Source organism: Mesoplodon mirus (assembly GCF_964341445.2).
Source record: "Mesoplodon mirus genome assembly, chromosome: 15".
NCBI classification, from domain to species: domain Eukaryota; kingdom Metazoa; phylum Chordata; class Mammalia; order Artiodactyla; family Ziphiidae; genus Mesoplodon; species Mesoplodon mirus.
In genome coordinates this window covers 1670258-1691727 of record NC_138991.1, presented here as the reverse complement: position 1 = coordinate 1691727, position 21470 = coordinate 1670258, and the positions used below count along the sequence as shown (strand labels likewise).

Sequence of the window (21470 nt, the reverse complement as noted above, 5' to 3'; positions counted from 1 at the left end):
GCCTGAGCTGCAGGTCAGGGGTGATGCTGGATGGTTTGGGGCCTGGGGAGAGAGGCCTCTTGGGGAGGGGCCTGCTGAGAGAAAGCAGTCCCGGGGAAGGGCTTTCCTGGAGGAGGAGCATTCCAGGGGGTGGGTTCCGGGCCAGGGCTCCCCAAGCGCCTGCCTGGCCGTCCAGCTGCTGCACGTCCTGCCCGAGGCTTGAGGTCTGTCGTTCCAGTGCCTCCAGCTGCTGTGCAGTCTCATGACGGGGGCCAGGCGGTTTCCGGAGCTGGCTCTGCAGGGAGGGGAAGGTGAGAGCCTGCGACCTGGGAAGGGGAGGCTGGGGGGCCGGGCCGAGCCGGGCCGGGCAGTACCTGCAGGTCGGCGATGGAGGCGTTCAGCCTGTGCAACTGGGCCCAGACCATGGAGCTGGCGTTGATGCCATGCAGCTGCTCCCAGATGGCGGGGAGGAAGGCGCTGGCCCGCTCCAGGTCGTCCAGGAGCAAGACCACACAGTGGTCACACACTGCAGGCAGGGGGCAGGTGGGCATGGGGTGAGGGGGGGCCTGAGGCCACCGGGGAGTCATGGGGTCGGTGAGCTAGAAGTGAGTCACTAGGGGTTGCGGAGATGGAACGGGGTACTGAGCTGGGCTGAGGGTGATGAGGTTAGTGGGTGTCAGAGGTCAGCGTGGGGGTCTCAGGGTCAACAGGAGGACAGCCGTGGAGTCTCTCAGAAAACTGAGAAGGAGAGCTGGGACCAGAGAACTGATCTGGAAGTGGAGGTGAACGTCGGGGTCACCAAGTCAGCATGGGACTGGGACCGGCACCATCCCAGATGGAGTTGGGAGGGTCGGGGGAGGCGGGTGTGGTCAGGCGGCTGGGGGCAGTGGGCAGGGCAGGGACACACCTTCGCAGTGCACGCCGTGGCCCCCAGGCCCTCCTGGCATGGGCACCTGGTGTTGGTGGCTGCAGGTGTCACAGCGCTCCCCACTGAGCCCCTGGGGGCACGTGCAGTGGCCCGTGTGCACGTCACAGTGGCCACCCTGGCACTGGCAGCCTGGAGTGGGAGGGGTGGGGTGAGTGGCCGGCTGAGGGCCCTGGGGTACTCGCTGCCCCGAGGTGCCCCGCCGGCCCGCACTCACGCCTGCAGCCCTGCTCAGGGAGCCCCCAGTGGCCGGGGGCACACTCGCGGCACTGGGGACCCCCAGTCCCTGGCCGGCAGTGGCACTGCCCACTCTGGGGGTGGCACTCGGAGCCCTCGGCAGCTGGTCCACAGGCACATGGGCGGCAGCCCCCGCAGCCCTCAAAGCCGAAGTGTCCTTCCTGGGGGCACAAACTGCAGTCAGGGCTCTGCCCAGCTCTTAAGACCCAGCTTCCTTCAGCCCTGAGAGCCTGCTCCTCCAGCCGTGACGTCCTGCCCCTACACCCATACCCAACCCCTCTGGCCCCAAGCCCCTCCCCTACACCAAGGCCCCGCCCCTAAGCCACAAAGCCCCACCCCCACACCGAGGCCCCACCCATAAAACCAAGGCCCCGCCCCACCGAGGCGGCTCTACCTGACAGCGGTCGCAGTGCTGACCGGTCACACCCACTTTGCACAGGCAATGCCCGCTGTGGGGGTCGCAGGCCTCCGTCCCACATGGGGAGCAGTCACACCCTGCAGAAGGGTGGCAGTGACGGTAGCCCTGACCCCCACCCCGGCCTCTTCCCGCCCATCCTGGGAAGCCCTCACCGGGCACCTACTCAGACCCTCACTTTTCATCACCTCCCTGCTCCACCTAGGTCCAGACCAGAGGACCTGCCAGAGCCCTCGTGGGGTGCCCTCCCTCAGGAGAGGCCAGAGTCCCCAAATGACCCCCGGTCTGGCCGTGGGGTCGCCTGACCGTGAGTCCTGGGGACCTGGCCGGGCCCACCCTGTCCACGCTGGGCCCGGCCCAGGACACAGCCTGCTCCGGGGGGGACACCCAGAGGCCCCTCAGCCCCACCCTCCCTGCCTACGGGTGCAGTTGCCGGGCAGCAGGGCGTTGCCGTAGAAGCCGGGGGCGCAGCTCTCGCAGCGGGGCCCGGTGGTGTGGCGCAGGCAGCCGCGGCAGGCGCCCGTCAGGGGGTCGCAGTCGCTGAAGAGCATGTTGGGGTCGCCATTGCCGCTGCAGTCACAGGGCTGGCACGAGCTGCCCAGCACCAGGGGGTTCCCGAAGAAGCCAGGTGCGCACCTGGCGGGGCGGGGTCAGGGGCTGGTGCTGGCAGGCAACGCAGCGCCCCCGGGGCCATGCATGCAGACCCCGCCCCACTCAGGCACCCGCCCGCCCAGCTCACCGCTCGCAGGAGGCCCCGGCATAGCCGGGTTTGCAGAGACACTGGGTGCGGCCACCTCGCAGGATGCAGCCCGTGGCGAAGCTGCAGAGACGGAGCTGGTCGTTACACCGCAGCACGCTCCAGGTGAGCACCAGGTAAGCCGGGGTGGGGGGTCCCCACATCATGGGCCCACCCCGGATGCCCCGACCTCCACAGAAGGCAGTGCTGACCCAACCAGGTAGGGGGTGGTGGTATTCCATTCCGGGTCTTTAAGGACTTTGGTCCACCAGTCAATGGTCGGGGCCCTGGAGGGGCTGGCCCAGCTTACTTGTTGGAAGGCACAGCCAGGGGGCAAGGGCAGCTGATGCAGGGGCCCGCAGGGTCCTCAGATCCACCGCGCACGAAACCGGCCTGGCAGCGCTCGCAGTGGTCACCCTCGGTGTTGTGCTGGCAGCCCTGGGGCAGAGGGAACAGATCAGCACCGACAGTGGAGGCCTCACTTCCCGCCAGCTCGCCCACCCCCACCCTGCAGGACTCCGCCCACTGCCAGCGGGTGCCCTGCCCAGGGCACCTCCCCTCCCCCAGACCTCAGCGAACCCGTAACTACTGACCAAAGGGCCCCTGGTCTTCCCTTCCCTGCGCCTCTGGTGGCTGCCCTCCTCTGCAGGGCCCCACTCACCACGCAGACACCCGAGCCAGGGAGGCAGCGGTCTGAGTGGCCGTGGCACTGACAGGGGATGCAGCGACCCAAGAAGAGACCTTTGACGTCCCGGTAGTAGCCAGGGGCACATTCCTGGGGGCGGGTGGGCATCAGCGGTCAGGGAAGGAGGCAGGGCCAGCCTGGTACGGGGGCAGGCCGGGGACCACGCTCCTGAGCCTGACCGCTGAAGGCACAAAGTCACAGCCCACAAAGCCACACAGAGGCCTCGGGCTCAGGGGACCACCTCCTGTTCTCCTCCAAACACCTCTTCCAAGCAGGTGGAGGGAGGGGAGGGGGGTTCGGTGGATGCTGTCTGGGTAAACCGTGGATGTGGGACGGACTGGGCACTGAACAGATGCAGAGCAGCTGTGTGCACGGGGGGCCGGGCAGGGGGCAGGTGACAGTGGATTAGCAGACGGATGAGCAAGCGGCCGGCTCAGCCTGTGGTGGGAAGGTCAGCTGCCGGGAGCGTGACACCCAGCTGGTAGGAGGAGGGGTGGGGGGAGACGGATACGGAGGCCAGGCGTGGACGCTCGGGGGAGGGTGGATGTGCGTGCACGGGACAGCCCGGCAGCCTGGTGCCTGTCCCCGCCACCTCACCTGGCATGAGTCCCCGCGGTAGTTGGCAGGGCACATGCACAGCTCCACATTGCTGGCCGGAGGTCCCCCGCCCACCTCGCTGGCCACCTCCAGCGCCACCCTGCGCAGGGAGATGGCCGAGGAGGTCTGTGAGAAGAGGGCGCGGATGTGCAGCTGCTCCAGGCCAGCCAGCACCATCATGAGCTCCTCGCGGGACACAGGGCTGCGGGTCTCCACGTGCCGGAAATTGCCCTGCGCGGCCACGACAGGGCCTTAGTGTGGCCGCCGCAATGGGGCGCGGCAGGAACCCAGGACAGACCCTCCTGGGGGGGATGGGGGCATGCAGGGCACGTGGTGGGGGACACGAGGTACAGGTGAGTGACTTCTGATCTGAGAGGCAAAGACTTAAACACACGCAAACACTAACTGTGAATGAAAAGTGAACGACGTGAGTATATCAGATGCGAGAACGTCTGTTCATGAGAAAAGATCTTACAGAAAGACACACAGACTACAAGAGTACAGACCAAGAGAAGACGATCGCAGCTCTAAAGCCAGGATGCAGGGTGAACATCGAGAATAACACGAAACCCCTCGGAAAGGAAATGGACGAAAGCCACAGGCTGGTGGCTTGCAGAGGGAACCCCAGGGCCAGGCATCGGAGGAGCTGCTCACCCATCAGGGATCAGGGGTTTGCAAGCCAGCACTCGGCCCAGGAGCGTTACCCCCACGGGCAACTAGAAAATAGGCGTGCTGACGAGGGTCCCGCCCGCTCCCGGGCCCTGTTTTCTGACACGGAGAGCAGCCCCTGCAGCCTTGGGGGCCAGAGACGGCCGCTCACCTCCACCAGCTGCAGCGCCCCGCGGTGAACGTGGCCGGGAGCCGGGTACACCGGCTCCAGGAACGCGATGCTCATCTGGTTGCCCTGGGGAGGCGTGTGGGCGGATGAGGGCCGGGAATCGGGCTGCCCACGGTCCCGGCTCGGCTGTGCCCGCTGCCCGCCCTTGCCCACCACCCGGTGGGCCACCTGCAGCACCACGTCCGGCCTGCTCTCCGTGGGGATGAACACGTCTCCCCGCTGGGTCTCTGAGTGCAGTTCGTAGTGGAGGGTCCCGCCGTAGGACGACACCTGGAGGCCGGACAGAGGGATGTGACCTGGCCGGACCCTGTCCATGGGCCCAGAGCCGACAGCAGTGGTTCTAGGCACCCTATCCCTCCCTGGACACCAGCATCCTCACTGCCATCCCCTCCAGGCCTCCAGGAGGTCCTGGACACCCTCCAGGTGCCCTCCCGGGGGCCGATCGGCCTGCTCACCCGGTCCCCCAGGTAGGAGGGTGGGGCCTGCCAGTATAGCTCAGGGAAGGCCTCAGGCACGCGCCGCAGGTCCGCGCGAAGCAGTGTTGCCTCCGCCTGCCATTCGTGGGGCACCACCTGCCGGTCACCACTCAGCAGCGTCCAGCCCTCCATGTCCACGAACTGCAGGGCACGTGGGTGGGTAACACAGGCGCATGCCCTCGTGTATCACAGGGCCACTTCCTACGTCTCAGACCCCCTCCCTGAGTCCCCTCCCGTCCTGCCCGCACACCTCCCGGCGGGCGTAGGCTGAGCTCCGGCAGCGATCCGTGGCCCCGAAGCAGAAGCAGCGGGTGCAGCCTTTGGGGTTGGCAGTGTCCAGGGAGAATGTCCCAAGGCGGCACTGGTCACACCGCGGGCCCTGCACGTTCTCCTGGGGGCAGGAGGGCACGACAGGGCAGGGCGGTCAGCCGTGTGCCCGTGTTGGCTGTCACCCCACAACTGGGCTGACTGTCCCAAAGGTGCCAGGAAGCTCCAACCTCCCAGAGAGAACGAAGGTCCGCTGAGAAGGCGAGACGAGGGACGGGGTGGGGTCGGGTCGGCAGGTCTGGCCCCAGACCGCCCTCACCTTGCAAGAGCACTGGCCTGTGAGGGGGTCGCATGTTCCAGGTGCAGAGCCTGCTTCGTGGCAGTCACAGGGGCGGCAGCTGGGGAAGCCGTGGAACCCGGGAGCACAAGTGTCACAGCGGCGTCCAGCCACGTTGGGTCTGCACCTGCCATGAGGGTTCAGGAGCCGCTAGGCCTCTCCTCCACCTGGCCCCTCACACTGACACGGGAGACCAGAGGTGCCCCCCACCAAGGTGGTGCCCCCCTGAGCGCCGGGGACACTCCCAGGGGCTGGGTGGGTTCAGGGCTCAGTGGTAGGTGACCCGGGACTGCCCCGAGGCCACGGGGACCCGCACCCTGGTGCTCACTTGCACTGGCCGCTGTCCACATCACAGGTGGGGTCCATGAGCTCCTGGACGCCAGGCCCCGAGCAGTTACACTCCTCACAGCCGACCAGGGGGTGGCAGCCAAAGGTCTGGGGCTGGCAGACGATGCAGTCGGGCGGGACGGTGCGCGGCGGGCAGATGCACTGGCCCGTGAGCTCGTCACAGAGGCGGCCGCTGCAGTCACAGGCTGTGGGGCGCGTGCACAGGCCCCGGTCAGGGGACCCGACGGCAGACCTGGGGACACTGCATGGGTGGGGGGGCGGCGAGGCCACCCTACCCCCAGCCTGGTTCCACCCAGCTCCGGGCCCCAAGCCCCAGGCAGCTCCTCTGACGTGGCGCCAGCTGGGCAGAACTGCTCTCTAGTCCCCGGGACCTGCTGGACAGCCCTGTGTGGCCTGGGCCCTCACACACAGGACGCGGCAGGGCTGGTCCACCAGGCTCCAGACATGCTCCTGACCACTGTTTCCTGGAGGCGCTCCCGCGGACTGGGGTACTTACGCCTGCAGCTGGGGAAGCCCCAGTAGCCAGTGGCACAGCGGGAGCAGTCACGGCCTATGATGTGGGCGCGGCAGGGACACTGGCCCCCGAAGGGCTCACACGTGGGGCCCGCGGCGCCCACCTCATGGCAGCTGCACGGCCGAGCCCCGTTGTTATAGAAGAGAGAGAGGGAGGCAGCGGCATCGCGGCAGAAGGAGGACGAGCTGGAGGGGCTGGGGTGAGGGCGGGGGGGTGAGGCCAGCTACAGCCCAGCCTGGCCCCCACCCTGCTGCCCCCGGCCCCGAGCCCGGCCCACCTGACGTGGTAACCGTGGGTGGCGCACTGGCTGATGAAGTCGTAGGATTTGTCCAGGGGCTCCTCCCGGAAGTAGCTGGGGCTGTAGGCATCTTCGGGGACCACCAGCACATACTCCTAGAGCATCGAGGCCTGGTCACCTCCCCGCGGGCCCAGCAAAGGGTCCAGGTCGGGGGTGGGTGCCGGAGCCCACCGGCAGGGGCCAATGCCAGGGCTTCTCTGCCACAGGCCAGGGTCTGGCCGGGCAGCTATGACAGCGGTGGCGACATCACACCCTGGCTCGGGGCCCCAGCCAGGCTGCCAGGTGCTGGGTCCCTCCTGGGGGCCACTCAGAGGGGAGGCCAGCCTCTGTGGCCAAACGGAAGCTTGGGGAGTGTGAGGAAGGGCCCAGGCTCCTGGCGCCCCGTCCACCCCTTTTTGCCGGACGCCTCCCTCTCCAGGAAGGCCACTCTGACCAGCAGGGCCCCAGGGAGCTGCTGGGCAATATCCTGGCTCTTGGACCCCCCTCAGGAGCTTCTCGTGATGGGCCTGGAGGTCCCCAGAGGCTGCTGCCCCTGGCACCTGGCTCAGGGTTGGGCCGCGGCAAGCAGGGGACACACTCTAGCAGAGCGACCGACAGTGGTACGACAGGCGGAGGGTGGCTACCAGCCCGAGGACTCACCAGCCAGAGCCAGCGGCCCTCGGGCACACGCACGGTCACAGTGAGCTCACTGTCGGTCACGTCCAGGACGGCCCGGCCCTCACACACCACCAGGGTGCGGCAGCCGTAGGCGTGCGGGCAGAAGCTGGCGTTGGCATGGCCTGGAGGTGAGGAAAGGCAGGTCAGTGCCCCCAGCACACATACAGCACCCCGCCCCACGGCCTCACCCCGGGCTTGGGACATTCCTGGAGTCACCAGAGAGAAGAGGATCCCAACAGCAGCACCCACCACCGAGGACCATGCGTCCCTGAACAAGACACGCGTGTGTGACCCGCCTGGAGAACCACGTGGCTGGGCCCACTCATGCTGCGTGAATCGGCCATGGTCACACACGAGGCCCCCGGGCTCGTCAGAGCAGAGTGAAACAGACGTGCACGGACCCGGGTCCCACAGCGAGCCCTCGATCACCCGAGCGCAGGACAGGGTGACCTCTGAGTCACGGCACAGATGTGAGGGGCAAGGCCTGCCACACACAGGGGGCCCTGGGGTACCTCGTGTGAGAGCTGACGGCAGGATGGGGCACATGGCCCTGTCACAGCCAGGCAGCGGGCCCCAAGCCACGGCCCCTGTGAGCTGTGGACCCAGCACGCGCCCCATCCACGTCACGTGTGGCATCACGCGATGGGCTGTGTGGACGAGACCCCGAGAGCCTCCTCGCCCCAGGGTCCGCCCCTCCGCTTACCCTGCCAGACACGACCCCCGTTGATGAGGACCTCCACGGCGAAGGCGGGGTGGGCCGGCTGGTAGCCGTGCAGCAGGAAGGCGTAGCGGCCCAGGGTGGGCACGTGGGTGGTGAAGACCACGGTGCCCTGTGTGGGGGGGAGCGGCTCCGGTGAGTGGGCAGAGATGCAGGGGTACCAGGGGCTGCAAGTCCCACCCCAGCCCCTTCCCGGCCCCTCCTGGCCCCAGCCCCGGCGCGCACCTGGGGGTGGCGCAGCAGGGTAGGCTCCACATCGGGGTCCGCAGCGGTTGGGGGCCGGGGCTGGGGCCCGGGCGGGGGCGCGCCCGGCGTGAGCTCCCGAGAGTGGGTCAGTGGGAGGCCGGGCGGCAGCGGCAGCACCTGGCAGTCCCTGAGCACCACAGGCTGCGGCGGCTTCGGGAAGCGGGAGGGCAGGCAGGTGGCACTGGGGGGTGGGGAACACAGGGGTGAGTCCCCGAGTCCCGGCCACCGCCCTGCAGCTGCCCTGGGCTCCCGCCCCCGTCCCCACTACCTGCTGGGGCTGAAGGCGCCGTGACTGCTGATGCAGCGGACGCGGGGCTCCACGAACTCTGAGCTGAAGGTCTCCGCGGGCACCAGGGTGACACTGTGCTGCAGGCGGGGGACAGGTGTGGGTGTGGCAGCAGGGGCAGCCCATCCACACCCGCACCCAGGCCGGTCCTGCTCTCTGCACCGAGCCCCCGGCCCCCACTCCGCCTGCCTCTCCTCCGGCTGCACAGACCCCAGCCCTCGGCTGTGGATTCTGGGCCTGGAGCACCTCCCAGCTCCCCGGGAGGCCGTTCTTCCTCCCACTGCACTCCACCGCCGTCTGTGGTCATAGGGCCGGGGACCCGGCACAGGCAGGCGCTCAGCGAGCGGGGGTTCTTGAGCAGGCATCTCCGTCCTATACTGTCTATCACAGCGAAGAAACGTGTGTGACAGATACGGCAAAACGTGACACCTCAGGGGGTCTAGAAAAACCCGACAGCAAAGACAGAATACCACGTGACCATAGCGACAGCTCCATCCCTCCCTGCCATGGCGTCAGCCAAAGAGGCAGCGCAAAGGAATACCTGTGTGACTCCAATTATAGAAAGTTCCGGAACAGGCAAACTAGGCGGTGCTGTCAGTATCTGGAGGCGGTTACCCCAGCAGGGGTGCGGGGGGACTGAGCGGCGTCGGGGGTGGGGCCATGTTGCTTCCTGGCCTGGGTACTGGGCTGTGGGTACAGCTCATGGAGAGTCTAAAGTATCCCAAGTGTGCATGGGGACAGAACCACAGGATTCCGACGTCGAAAAGCGAGGAGGAAGCGATGTAGCATATGCGTTACTTAGCAACGTGGAAGAAACGGACCGACTCCGGGAAGTAGACTGAGAAGACGCGCAGGTGGGGCGTGCGATTACGCTTTGTTGTTACAAGTCTGTTTTCAAAATTTGACGCTTTCATAAAAATATGTGCGTATGATACTCTGATAAAACCTTTAAAGGCCTAGGGAAACGTAACAGTGAGACTAGGGAATACTCAGATGAGAACAACGTCATCCATTTTGTCACTTACTGAATAAACGCGTATGCTTGGTTCTGGGCATCGAACTAACGATTAATATTGCCCGGAATGTTTAGCCTTGGGATTTAATTTTCAACTCTGTGAAGCTGACACAGAAGCAAGTTACGGGCTTCCCTGGTGGCGCAGTGGTTAACAATCTGCCTGCCAACACAGGGGTCATGGGTTTCATCCCTGGTCTGGGAAGATCCCGCATGCCGCAGAGCAACTAAACCCGTGCACCACAACTACTGAGCCCACGTGCCACAACTACTGAAGCCCGCGTGCCACAACTACTGAGCCCGCGAGCCACAACTACTGAAGCCCGCGTGCCTCGAGCCCGTGCTCCACAACGAGAAGCCACCGCAATGAGAAGCCTGTGCACCGCAACGAGAAGTAGCCCCTGCTCGCCACAACTAGAGAAAGCCCACGTGCAGCAACAAAGACCCAATACAGCCAAAAATAAATAAACAGATTAATAAAAAAAAAAAAAAAGCAGCAAGTTACCACAACAATAGTGAATCCCAAGCTTCAGAACCCACCCTGTACGGACCCTTCCTGACTCAGGTCCACAAGGTGTTTTTGTAAATTACACCAACGAGCAGCCTCTCGTTCAGACTGTTCTTCCTGCTCTGACTCCAGCGCATCATGGTCCCCTTATGTGACCATGAGCGCTGTTTATAAATTTACATCTCATACCCACAGGGAAAAAACCCTGCAGGAGGAGGGTTCTGGAAGAACCTCCACCCGATGTGAGCTGAAGATGGCACTGGTGATGGGTACCCAGGCTCATCACATTCTCCTACTTTTGCGTGTGCTGAAAATCTTCGGAAAGACCTAACCCCACAGTGGGGTCCTGCGGCCTGTGTAGGTGAGGGGGTCAGGGCCTTACCAGGAAGAATCGTGCCTGCTCGGCCGTGAGCCGGACGCTGGCCTCCGTGTCCAGGTGGAAGACCGCCAGATGGTGCTGGGCATCCAGGGCGGTGCCCCGGCACAGGGTGCTGGGGGACAGGTAGGGGTGGTCAGTGGGTAGGGCAGCCCTGGAGCCCGGAGCCCTCCACTGGCCCCCCGGGCTTGAATCCTCTCCCCACTCCCTAGACACCTGTATGGGCAGGGGTGGAGGGTGAGCGCCCCCTGCTGGGGGGGCCGCTGGGGTGTGTGCACAGCCACGTCCACCTCCTGGCGGGCGTCCTCATTGGCGTACTCCACCACCAGGGCATAGGGGCCTGGCTGCGTCACCGCCACCTGAAGCTGGACGTCCACCTGGGGGGACAGGGCACTGTGAGGCCCCCGCCCCAGCCCCCCACCTGGAGAACAGGACACTCCTGAACACGGCCCTTCCCATCCCCTCCCCGCACAGCCTCGTCCCCCATCTCAGGGCCTGTGTGCCCGCCATCCCTGCTGCCTGGGGCACTCCTGCGGCCACTCGGCTTCCAACCTCCGCTTGCTCTGAGCCCACCCTGCCCACCCGTGGCCCGCCGGCTTCATCACTGTAGAGTGTCCGGTGCCTGAAGTGAACCAGCGACCTGCCACCTCCTCACAATAAGCTGGAGGGCTGGGCCGTCCGTACCCCGTGTACGGAGGAGGCCCCGAGGCACCGACTCCCAAGGCCAGAGCCCCAGAAGGCAGCAGGTGCCGCCCGAGCCGGCGGGCGGGCCTTGGGCCCCCAGCTGAGCCCCCCATGCTCTGCCCGCCAACACTCTTGCCCTGCGCCTGGGTCCTGTCACTGCAAAGTGGACACCCCCTCCCCGCCAGGCCATGGGCACGTCCCCCCAGGTCTTGACCCAGCCCACCCCCGTGGGGTCCCGGGGACACGCACATCTGCGCCCTGACAGGCGACCAGCAGCGGGTGGGCGGGGCTGAGCTGCTCCGTGGGGCAGGGCCGGGGTAAGCTGTTGCCGTGGCGGCACAGGGCCTCAGGCCCAGCGGCAGAGGGGAAGCCGTCCAGGGGCAGGTGGGTGTAGAGCAGGCAGCTGGGGGGGTGCACAGTCTGGTGAGCACGGGGCAGGTGGCCTGAGCACAGCAAGGGTCAGGCCCGCCCCCTCCCCCACCGGCCGGCCCTCACTGGTCCCCGGTGCGCTGCGCGTCGGGCTGGAACGTGCAGGGCTCGGTCACCCGCAACTGCAGGAGGGCCGCCTCGTAGTAGGCGCTGGGCAGCAGAGCCACGTAGTCCTGGGGGGCGGGGGGGGAGGTTAGGTGCCGTGGCCCCCGCCCCGCACCCTGCCCCAGCCCGCTCAGCCCCGCCTCACCAGGAGCACCCCCTCGGCCTCCACGAGCAGGGCCCAGGTGCCGGGGTTCAGCACGAAGGGCTCCCCGAAGCCCCTCTGGGGCACGGTGACGAAGGCAGGCTCCGTGCTGGGCGGGAAGGCCACGGGCTGGCTCTGCTCTGTGCCTGGGGGTGGGGACGGCAAGCCTCCTGGACACGGCAGGGCCACCCAGGCCGCACCTCCCCCGGGCCAGCGGGAAGGGCCTGGCCTCCCACCCACGTGCGGGGACAAGGCGGGGCTGGCTAGGGCGAGGCGTGAGTGGGGCAGGGCCCGGGGGGTAGCCCCCCGCACTCACAGTTGGCGCAGGTGGCAAACTTGCCCTGGTCGTGCACGGAGACCCGCCCGCTCACGCTCGCGGGCCCGCGGTTGACGTATCGGAAGACCAGTCGGAAGAGGTCAGGGGAGGCCACGCTCAGCCTTGCCACGATCCTGGGCTGCGGTGGGTAGGGGTGGGTGTGGAACGTCGGGGCTGCTCCTCCCTGGCCATTCCCAGCCCGGCCCTGTGACCTCAGGGGCCTGCCCGCCCACTCGGCCAGCCACAGCGGGCACTCAGCCAGGCCCCAGAATGGAGCAGCACCGCACCCACCTGGATGGGTGCCATCTGCGCGTAGCCCCTCCAGCTGAAGCTCTCGAACTCGAGAGGGTTGAAGCCGAAGCGCACGGCGTGGCCCTCGGGCGTGGTCGCCTCCTCTAGCTCCAGGCGCAGCTGGTGCAGGTCAGGAAGGTAGTGGTCCTGCGCCGGCCTGGCCACGGCAGGGCCGGTCAGGGCAGCTGGCATCCGGTCTGGGCAGGGCGGGCACTGGCCCTGCCCACTCACCAGGGCCCCCAGGAGGAAGCCCGGGGGACAAGCTGCCGCCCCAGCCCCCTGCCCGCCCGCCCGCCCAGCCGGGGCGGGGGCACCCACTTGCTGCAGGTGGGGCCCTGGGTGCTGGGGCGGCACAGGCAGGCGCCTGTCCTCGGCTCACAGCCCTGTCCCAGAGCTCCGCCAACGTCGCACTGGCAGCCTGTGGCGGGAGGGAGCAAGTCAACGCGGCCCAGCCCCCGCCCGGCCTCGGTGCTCCACCCACCCTCCGCCAAGAGCGGCTCGGCTGAGAAGCCGCCTCACCTCCCCCAGGGGCTGCCTGGGTCCCTGGACAACAGAGGCTCTGAGTCCAGGGGCAAGGGCCCTGGGATCGGTCAGTGACGCCTGCCGCCAGGGGAAAGGGATGGAGGCGGGGAGCGCCGAGGGGTGAAACCTGCCTCCTCACTCCCACGCCCGGCATGGGTCTGGCCGGGCATCTAGAAGCAGCTTGGCAAGTGCCATGCCATGCCCAGGCCCTGGATGGGTCCCTGCCCCCTGTCCCTCTTTGGGCCTCAGCATCCCCCAGGATGTGGTCCGAGGGCCGCGTAAGCGGCCGCTTACCACGGCAGCCGAAGTAGTTGGCCTGGTCCAGCCCGAAGAAGCCGTCCTTGCAGGCCGCGCAGGTGTGGCCGCACACATGGGGCTTGCAGAAGCACTGGCCGTTGCCCTGGGGGCCGAGGGAGAAGGTGAGACCAGGCAGGGGAGGGTCCCTACGCGCAGCTCCCACAGCCCCCAGTATCTGGGCCCTCAGACTCACCGGCTGGCACTCAGCAGCTCCACCCAGTGTGCCCCTGGGGTCACAGCTGCAGCCTGGGGGAGGGGCAGAGTGGGCCTGAGAGCAGCACGGGGCAGGAGGCCCTGGATTCCACCCCCGCCCCGGCTCTGTGGAGCCAGCCCTCCCCCTCCCCAGGGGTCTCCCCCAGCACCCCGACACCCACTCCGGGCAGACTCACGGGTGCAGCCTTCAGGGTTGCTAGGACTCAGCCCCCAGAACCCGGGTTTACAGCGATCGCAGCTCGGCCCCTCCACGTGAGCCCGGCACCTACAGGGGATGTGCACCTGGGAGAGGATGAGACTGAGGGTCAGAGTGGGCCCCTGCCCTCCTACCCGCAGACCCTCAGCCCTGGAGCCCTGTCCCGTCTCTGGCAGGACCCTGCAGTGAGGACAGAGGGGCGGCCAGGGAACAAACGGGCTCTGAGGTTGCCATGGCAACTGAGCAGCTGAGGAAGGGATGGTCCCTCTGGAACTGATGGCCTCGGCCCCAGAGGGCTGCCCTGGGCTCACCTCAGGAAGATTATGATCGGCTGGGGCCAGGCCAGCAGGGTGGCAGGAGCCAGCTGTGGAGAGATGCCCAGGCCAACATCATTACTCGGTCACTGACCCCGACGGCCAAGGGCTTCCCCAGGCCTGGCCAGGACCCGAGGCTCCATGGGAGCCAACACACACGCCTCCCACACAAGTGAACAGGCAAGAAACCACGTGTGCCTACAGGCCCTGGTCCCCAAAGCCGTGAGGGCATGTGCCCCCCCCACCACGCAGCATGTGATTATGAACACACAATGAGCACACACAACAGGCAAACACGTGTGAACAGTCATGTGAGCACACGCACAAAGCACGTGAACAAGCATGAAGACACAGCACATGACCACATGCAAGCAAACAGGCACATCCAAGAACCATGTGGAGATACGCACAGACATTCACAGCACGTGAATGCACATGCACAACACACGGACACTCGTGTGATCGCAGCACCTGGACCATACGAACACACGCGAGCGCACACAGAGCACAGGGACGGTCACGGGAACATGCAACACATGACATGCACAGCACCCAACACACACACACACACGGCACCAGCCTCACCTTCGCAATAGGGGAAGTTGTAGGCACCGGGCACACACATGTCACAGCGCAGCCCCGTCACTCGGGGTCGGCAGCTGCATTGCCCGCTGTGGGGGTCGCAGGCTGTGTGCAGGGAGCCTTCGGGGGAGCAGTGGCAGGCTGGGGGAGGGGGGAGGAGAGTGGGGTGTGAGCACGCGGTGGGCACACGCCCTCCCCCGCCCTCCCCCACCCCCCTCCCGCCAGGGCACTCACGGGCACAGTCGGGGAAGCCGTGGAAGCCTGGGCTGCACTCCTGGCAGGTGGCACCCGCGTAGCTGGGGTGGCAGTGGCACACCCCACCCGCCCCACACAGCTGGTCCAGGGCACCCCGGGGATCGCAGGCGCAGGCTGCAGAGGACTCGGGGTCAGGCCCTGGGGGCCTGCGGGTGGCCCTCCCACCCCACCCGGGGCCCCTGAGGCCCTCTGCTCACCGTGGCACTCGGGGTAGCTGTGGTGGCCCGGGCGGCAGCGGTCACAGTGGGGGCCGTCAAACTCGGGTCGGCACGGGCAGCGGCCAGCGTCATCGCAGCCCTCGGGCAGGGTCCCTGTGGGGCTGCAGCCACACACTGCGGGGCCGAGAGGCGCACGGGGCCCTGAGCCAGGCAGGCCGAGACCCCGGCCGCCCTCCCACCCGCCACCGGGGGCACTGCGCTCACGTTGGCAGAGGGGGAAGTGGAAGTAGCCAGGGGCACAGCGGTCGCACGCCGCCCCCTCGAATCCTGCCCGGCACGTGCACTGGCCCGAGTCGCGGTCACAGGTTCCGTCCACCACGCCAGGACTGGAGCACTGGCAGGCTGCAGGGAGGAGGTGGTCACAGAGGGGCTGGGCTCTTGGGATCCACGAGGGGACAGAGATGGGGACGGAGCTGGACTCACGCTGGCAGCCTGGGCCGTAGAAGCCCGGGGCACAGAGCTCACAGTGCGTGCCCTGGAAGCTGGGTTTGCATACGCAGCGCCCCACCCGTGGGTCCTTCCGGCAGGCGTTGCCCTGGGTCCCGGCGGCGCTGCAGTCACAGTCTGCGGGGGGTGGGGGCAGGAGTCTCAGGGGTCCCATGGACCCCAGCTGCCCATCCCCCCAATAAAAAACCTCCCTTCCCCACAAAACTCCTTTCCTTACACTTGACACCGCACTCATGCAAAACGAAAAAGACTTTAAAAATCCCAACAAGGGGGCTTCCCTGGTGGCGCAGCGGTTGAGAGTCCGCCTGCCGATGCAGGGGACGTGGGTTCGTGCCCCGGTCCGGGAGGATCCCACACGCCGCGGAGCGGCTGGGCCCGTGAGCCATGGCCGCTGAGCCTGCGCGTCCGGAGCCTGTGCTCCGCAACGGGAGAGGCCACAGCAGTGAGAGGCCCGCGTACCGCAAAAAAAAAAAAAATCCCAACAAGGGAAAGCTGATGTTTTGGGAAAACAGTGGCATGAGGTGAAATCAGGACCGCTACACATAACAATTGTGTATAATGCAGAAACCAAGTCAACTGCAGGCATTGACACAACCAGAGAAAATGCAAAAACAAAATCATAACAAGGTGAAAAGAAAATTCTACTCTTCATAAATAATTCTGGGGATTAGGAATAGAAAGAAAAAGTGTGCTAAATGTCTTAACTGATGCACAGAAAGGGGGTAATACTATTTAATTTTTGTTACTGACATGGAATAATGGTTCAGTATTTGTCAAAGCATAAGGGTAACCTCGGGCCAGACCAGAAGACAGAAACAGAACTTGCAAACCCTTGGAGAAGAAAACGCAAACCAACCAAAACACATTTTGTTGGTCAATCCAGCAAAAGTCGGGAAGGGAAAAATTTAAGCAGAATGAGAGAAATGATACAACTGGGGCAGGTGTGACCCAAATTGACAGCAGCCACAGTCCCTCTGCTGGGCCACATCTCGTCTCACAAGATAAACCCAAAGGCATCGGTTGGACTCTTGAAGGAGCATCCAGTCATGTCCTTCTGAAAGAATGCACCTTGAACCAAGGATTTGGAGGAAACAAAGAGCTTCCAGAAGGGAGACTGGGTGGCACAGACACAGAGAAGGGGGGCATGGAGCGTGGTGAGCCCAAGGCACAAGCATTCATGGAGACAAAGAGGGATGTTGTGTGTTGAGAACAAGGACTTGCCTCAAGAGATGTAGCATACGCAAAGCTCGAAAAGCAGGATACATATGGTCCAGGGGTGCTGAAAACTAAAACTATTGTAACTGGGAGGAGAATTTGGCAAAACCATTGTCATAGAGAGAAAAACTGAGTACACTGTTCCCAGAATGTGACAAAAATTAACAGCAGAGTGGGCTTGGATTTGCCTGGTGGTGCAGTGGTTAAGAAACCACCTGCCAGTGCAGGGGACATGGGTTCGATCCCTGGTCTGGGAAGATCCCACATGCCGTAGAGCAACTAAGCCCATGCGCCACAACTACTGAGCCTGCGCTCTAGAGCCCGAGTGCTGAAACTACTGAGCCTGCGTGCTGCAACCACTGAAACCCGTGTGCCTAGAGCCTGTGCTCCGCAACGAGAAGCCACTTCAGTGAGAGAGAAGCCCACACACCACAACGAAGAGAAGCCCATACGCCACAACTAGAGAAAGCCCATGCACAGCAATGAAGACCCAAGGCAGCCAAAAATAAATACATAAAATTTAAAAAAATAATAATTAAAAATAAATAAATAAAATCTGACCATGACGCAGTAAAACTAGGACTGAACCATCAAAATAAGGATGGAATAGAAACCTAACCACCTGAAGTGACAAACGCTGTTCTGAACAAATTGGATCAAAAGGAAAATGAAAACTGAAGTAATACACTGTTTAGAAAGGAACAGCTGTGAGAACCCAGCATTATCAATCCTATGGGACAGCTAGCCAAAGCTACACTCTGAAGCAAATTTATAGCTTTAACCCAGAGTTTCTCAACCTTGGCACCAGTAACATTCTGACCTGGATAACTCTTTATTGTGCGGATGGGGGCTGTCCTGTGCACTGTAGGATATTTAGCACGATCCCTGGCCCTCACCCACTAGGTGACAGTGGCACCCCCCACCCCCAGTTATAACAACCAAAGAAGTCTCCAGACATTTTCCTGCAGAATAAAATCATCCCTGATTGAGAGAAAAAGCTTTAAATCTTTTGTGGATAATTAAGAGACTAAAAATAATAATTAATTCAAGAAACTATAAAAATAATAAATCAAACAAATGTACAGAAACACAAATACTGTATGATCTCACTTATATGTAGAATCTTAACCCCTGCACCCCCTCCCCCAAAAAAACCACACACACACAATCGAGTTCATGGATACAGAAAACAGATTGGTAGTTGCCAGAGGTGGGGATTGGGGGTTGGGTGAAATGGGTGAAGGGTGTCAAAAGGTGCAAACTTCCAGGTATAAACTAAACAAGTCACGGCGATGTAATGTACAGCATGGTGGCAATAGTTAAGAATAATCTGCTGCATAATTGAAAGTTGCTAAGAAATTAGATCTTCAAAGTACTCATCATGAGAAAAAACTGGTAATCACGTGTAGTGACAGACATTGACTAGACTTTCTGTGGTGATCATTTCACAACATATAAAAATACCAAATCGTGGTGTTATATACCTGAAACTAATATAATAATGTAGGCCAGTTATACTGCAATGAAAAAAAGAAAAAAGATGGTTTTAGTTCAGAATTTTCTATATTAGGACTTCCCTGATGGCACAGCGGTTAAGAATCCGCCTGCCAATGCAGGGGACACAGGTTGAAGCCCTGGTCCAGGAAGATCCCACATGCTGTGGAGCGACTAAGCCCGTGCGCCACAACTACTGAGGCTGTGCCTCGAGCCCGCGAGCCACAGCTTCTAAGCCCGCTTACCTAGAGCCCGTGCTCTGCAACAAGAGAAGCCACCACAATGAGAAGCCCGCACACCACGATGCAGAGGAGCCCCCGCTCACCGCAACTAGAGAAAGCCCGTGCACAGCAACAAAGACCTAATGCAGCCAAAAAATAATTTAAAAAAAATCTTAGGGCTTCCCTGGTGGCGCAGTGGTTGAGAGTCTGCCTGCCGATGCAGGGGACACGGGTTCGTGCCCCGGTCTGGGAGGATCCCACATGCCGCAGAGGGGCTGGGCCCGTGAGCCATGGCCGCTGAGCCTGTGCGTCTGGAGCCTGTGCTCCACAACGGAAGAGGCCACCACAGTGAGAGGCCCGCGTACCGCAAAAAAAAAAAAAAAAAAACTTAAAAAAAATTTTTTTTTTCCGTATTAGGAAGTAAAATCTCTCTTCCAAACTAAACAGAGAAAAACTCCAGCAGATCAATAAGCTGCACTTTGAGAACACCAATAAACTCAACAAACTTCTGTTAGGTGTAATAAAGGTAGGAAAGAAAAGAAAAAAAGAAAAGAAAAATAGACAAAAGGAATGAAAGGAAATTTAAAAATCATGTACAGAATGTCATGCATAACTTTATGCCAATACGTTTTAACATCTAAATGACGAACAATTTGCTAAGAAAATATAAATAATCAAAACTGACTGGGCTTCCCTGGTGGCGCAGTGGTTGAGAATCTGCCTGCCAATGCAGGGGACACGGGTTCGAGCCCTGGTGTGGGAAGATCTCACATGCCGCGGAGCAACTAGGCCCGTGCGCCATGGCTGCTGAGCCTGCGCGTCTGGAGCCTGTGCCCCGCAACAAGAGAGGCCGTGACAGTGAAAGGCCTGTGCACCGCGATGAAGAGTGGCCCCCACTTGCCGCAACTAGAGAAAGCCCTCGCACAGAGACAAAGACCCAACACAGCCAAAAATAAATAAATAAATAAATAAAAATTTAAAAAATGACTTACAATGAGATAGAAAATAAACACACATAATAAAAGAAAAGAAAACCATCACCTAAGCTCTCCATGGGAAAACAGGTATCAGGACCAGATGGTTTTTTAAGTAACTTCTAACAAGCTTTTAAGAAATGGATAATTCCTGTGATTTAAAAAAAATAAATTTATTGTTTATTTATTTGTTTATTTTTGGCTGCATTGCATCTTCGTTGCTGCACGTGGGCTTTCTCTAGTTGTGGCGAGTGGAGGCTACTCTTTGTTGTGGTGCATGGGCTTCTCATTGTGGTGGCTTCCCTTGTTGCAGAGCACGGGCTCTAGGCGAACGGGCTCAGTAGCTGTGGTGCACGGGCTTAGTTGCTCCACGGCATGTGGGATCTTCCCAGACCAGGGATCGAACCCGTGTCCCCTGCATGGCAGGCTCACTCTTAACCACTGTGCCACCAGGGAAGCCTGATAATTCCTGTGATTTTTAAACTGCTCTGGAGCATAACAAAGTATGGGTTGTTTTTCAAGTATTCTACAAGATGAATTACAAAACCAAAACAAGATGGTACCAAAAAACCAAGAAGGCTTTCACCCAGCCACACTCATGAATATAGACACAAAACGTTTACGTACAATGCTGGGTCCACAGTAGGAAGGATATTAGCAGAATTCATCCTACGGTTCACAGATTAAAAGTGAAATGCCGCACCAGCACAATTACCGAGGGCTCACCAAGGGCCAGTGGAGAAAGGAGGAATTTTCAACAGTTTATACCAGGGATTGGCAAACTTCAGTCCAAGGTGCCTATGCCTGGTTTATAAAGTTTTATTGGAACACAGCCATGCCCATTCACTTGCACATGGTCCACGGCCACTTCCAAGCTGCAACATACAACAGCAGAGCTGAAGCTTTGCAACTGGGAAAACACGGCCCTCTAAGTCTAAAACATGTACTGTCCGGCCCTTTTCAGAAAAAATCTGCTGACCCTTGGTTTACCCCATGATGAAAAACTACACACATAAACGTCAAAAAGAAAACCGCCAAAGAACCAAGAGGTATGCGAATAGTTGGGTTCAGGGACCTCCACTGATATATGACCGAGTCAGACACCAGGAGGAACCAGGTCAACAGATTCACGTGAAAAAAATACCCGGAAGAGCAAATTACCCCCCGGGAGAAAAGCACATGACGCGTGAGGGACAGATGATATAGTTCATACAGAAAGCTCACAGCAGCAAACAAGTGAAAAGAAAACTGAGCCACAACCTCGGATGGGAAATTCACAAGTGAAAGCAACAGGAGTCAAGAAACGCAAGAGAAGATTCAACCTTGGACCTCCCTGGCGGTCCAGTGGTTAGGACTCTGTGCTTCCACTGCAGGGGGCGCGGGTTTGGTCCCTGGTCGGGGAAGTTCTCTACAGGCCGCGTGGTGCGGCTGAAAAATATATATATATACAAATGAGTAAACAAAATATATTCGTAAGTAAATACTTACACGTTAAAAAAAAAAGGAAGATTCTACCTTGCAAACAAGGCAAAGAAACACAGCTAAAACCAAGGAGATACCAAATGGCATCTGATCTAAGACAGAACCAATTATAGGCCACACCACTATTTTGTACTGCTGTGACAGGAAAATGCCAACCAATTAGACATCAATATGCCGCCAACTGAAAGGCGCATCCCAATTCTAGAAAAACCGAAAAGTGGGAAAGTGGACCAATGAGAAGATTTCTGCGATCATGAATGTTGCCGTGTAGTGACAGCAATGCCCCACACGTGGCGCAGCTGTTGCCACTGCACCCGGTAGACGATTTCATGTCAGGAGAGCGGTTGGGCAACCTGCAGCCAAGAATGTCCCTAAACATGCATGTGTGGTGACCCAGAGCCTTCTTCTAGGAAAGTGTGCTACAGAAGTAGTTAAGAATTCATGGAAAGCTTTAGCTGCAAAGAGGTTTACTGTAGTGTTATTTTTTAAAAATCTGGAAAGAACCTAAATTTCCAAGAATTGAGGGCAGGTTGAGCAAGAGCTACATCTGTCTGCACAACGTGGAACACGAAATGAAGTGTTTACACGATGGTGTGGGCGGAAGACGCAATTACACAA

At 61.2% G+C, this 21470-nt stretch overlaps 1 protein-coding gene across 3 annotated transcripts in view; it reads right to left on the bottom strand.

Annotated features, from left to right (window-relative positions):
- The window catches only part of LAMA5 (laminin subunit alpha 5), a 53325-nt gene that overhangs the window by 9568 nt on the left and 22287 nt on the right, over positions 1–21470 (bottom strand). Inside the window, exons 12-50 of one of the 3 annotated variants that reach the window (XM_082600326.1) lie at positions 15443–15583; positions 15224–15361; positions 14999–15133; positions 14781–14915; positions 14550–14687; positions 13962–14014; positions 13631–13736; positions 13435–13487; positions 13239–13344; positions 12741–12840; positions 12423–12579; positions 12156–12270; positions 11819–11961; positions 11635–11741; positions 11389–11542; positions 10672–10832; positions 10462–10570; positions 8542–8639; positions 8253–8454; positions 8013–8139; positions 7292–7431; positions 6632–6747; positions 6337–6548; positions 5821–6025; positions 5475–5619; positions 5139–5279; positions 4868–5029; positions 4581–4682; positions 4395–4478; positions 3575–3805; positions 2954–3067; positions 2603–2730; positions 2296–2376; positions 1978–2192; positions 1536–1636; positions 1122–1302; positions 887–1036; positions 354–505; positions 164–274 (exon numbers count right to left, since the gene is read on the bottom strand). In XM_082600326.1, the coding sequence (XP_082456452.1) occupies positions 164–274; positions 354–505; positions 887–1036; positions 1122–1302; positions 1536–1636; positions 1978–2192; positions 2296–2376; positions 2603–2730; positions 2954–3067; positions 3575–3805; positions 4395–4478; positions 4581–4682; positions 4868–5029; positions 5139–5279; positions 5475–5619; positions 5821–6025; positions 6337–6548; positions 6632–6747; positions 7292–7431; positions 8013–8139; positions 8253–8454; positions 8542–8639; positions 10462–10570; positions 10672–10832; positions 11389–11542; positions 11635–11741; positions 11819–11961; positions 12156–12270; positions 12423–12579; positions 12741–12840; positions 13239–13344; positions 13435–13487; positions 13631–13736; positions 13962–14014; positions 14550–14687; positions 14781–14915; positions 14999–15133; positions 15224–15361; positions 15443–15583 (5249 nt within the window). Of the gene's footprint in view, positions 1–163; positions 275–353; positions 506–886; positions 1037–1121; positions 1303–1535; positions 1637–1977; positions 2193–2295; positions 2377–2602; positions 2731–2953; positions 3068–3574; positions 3806–4394; positions 4479–4580; positions 4683–4867; positions 5030–5138; positions 5280–5474; positions 5620–5820; positions 6026–6336; positions 6549–6631; positions 6748–7291; positions 7432–8012; positions 8140–8252; positions 8455–8541; positions 8640–10461; positions 10571–10671; positions 10833–11388; positions 11543–11634; positions 11742–11818; positions 11962–12131; positions 12271–12422; positions 12580–12740; positions 12841–13238; positions 13345–13434; positions 13488–13630; positions 13737–13961; positions 14015–14549; positions 14688–14780; positions 14916–14998; positions 15134–15223; positions 15362–15442; positions 15584–21470 lie in introns of all 3 variants that reach the window. The other 2 variants (XM_082600325.1, XM_082600327.1) reach the window with 2 other exon arrangements.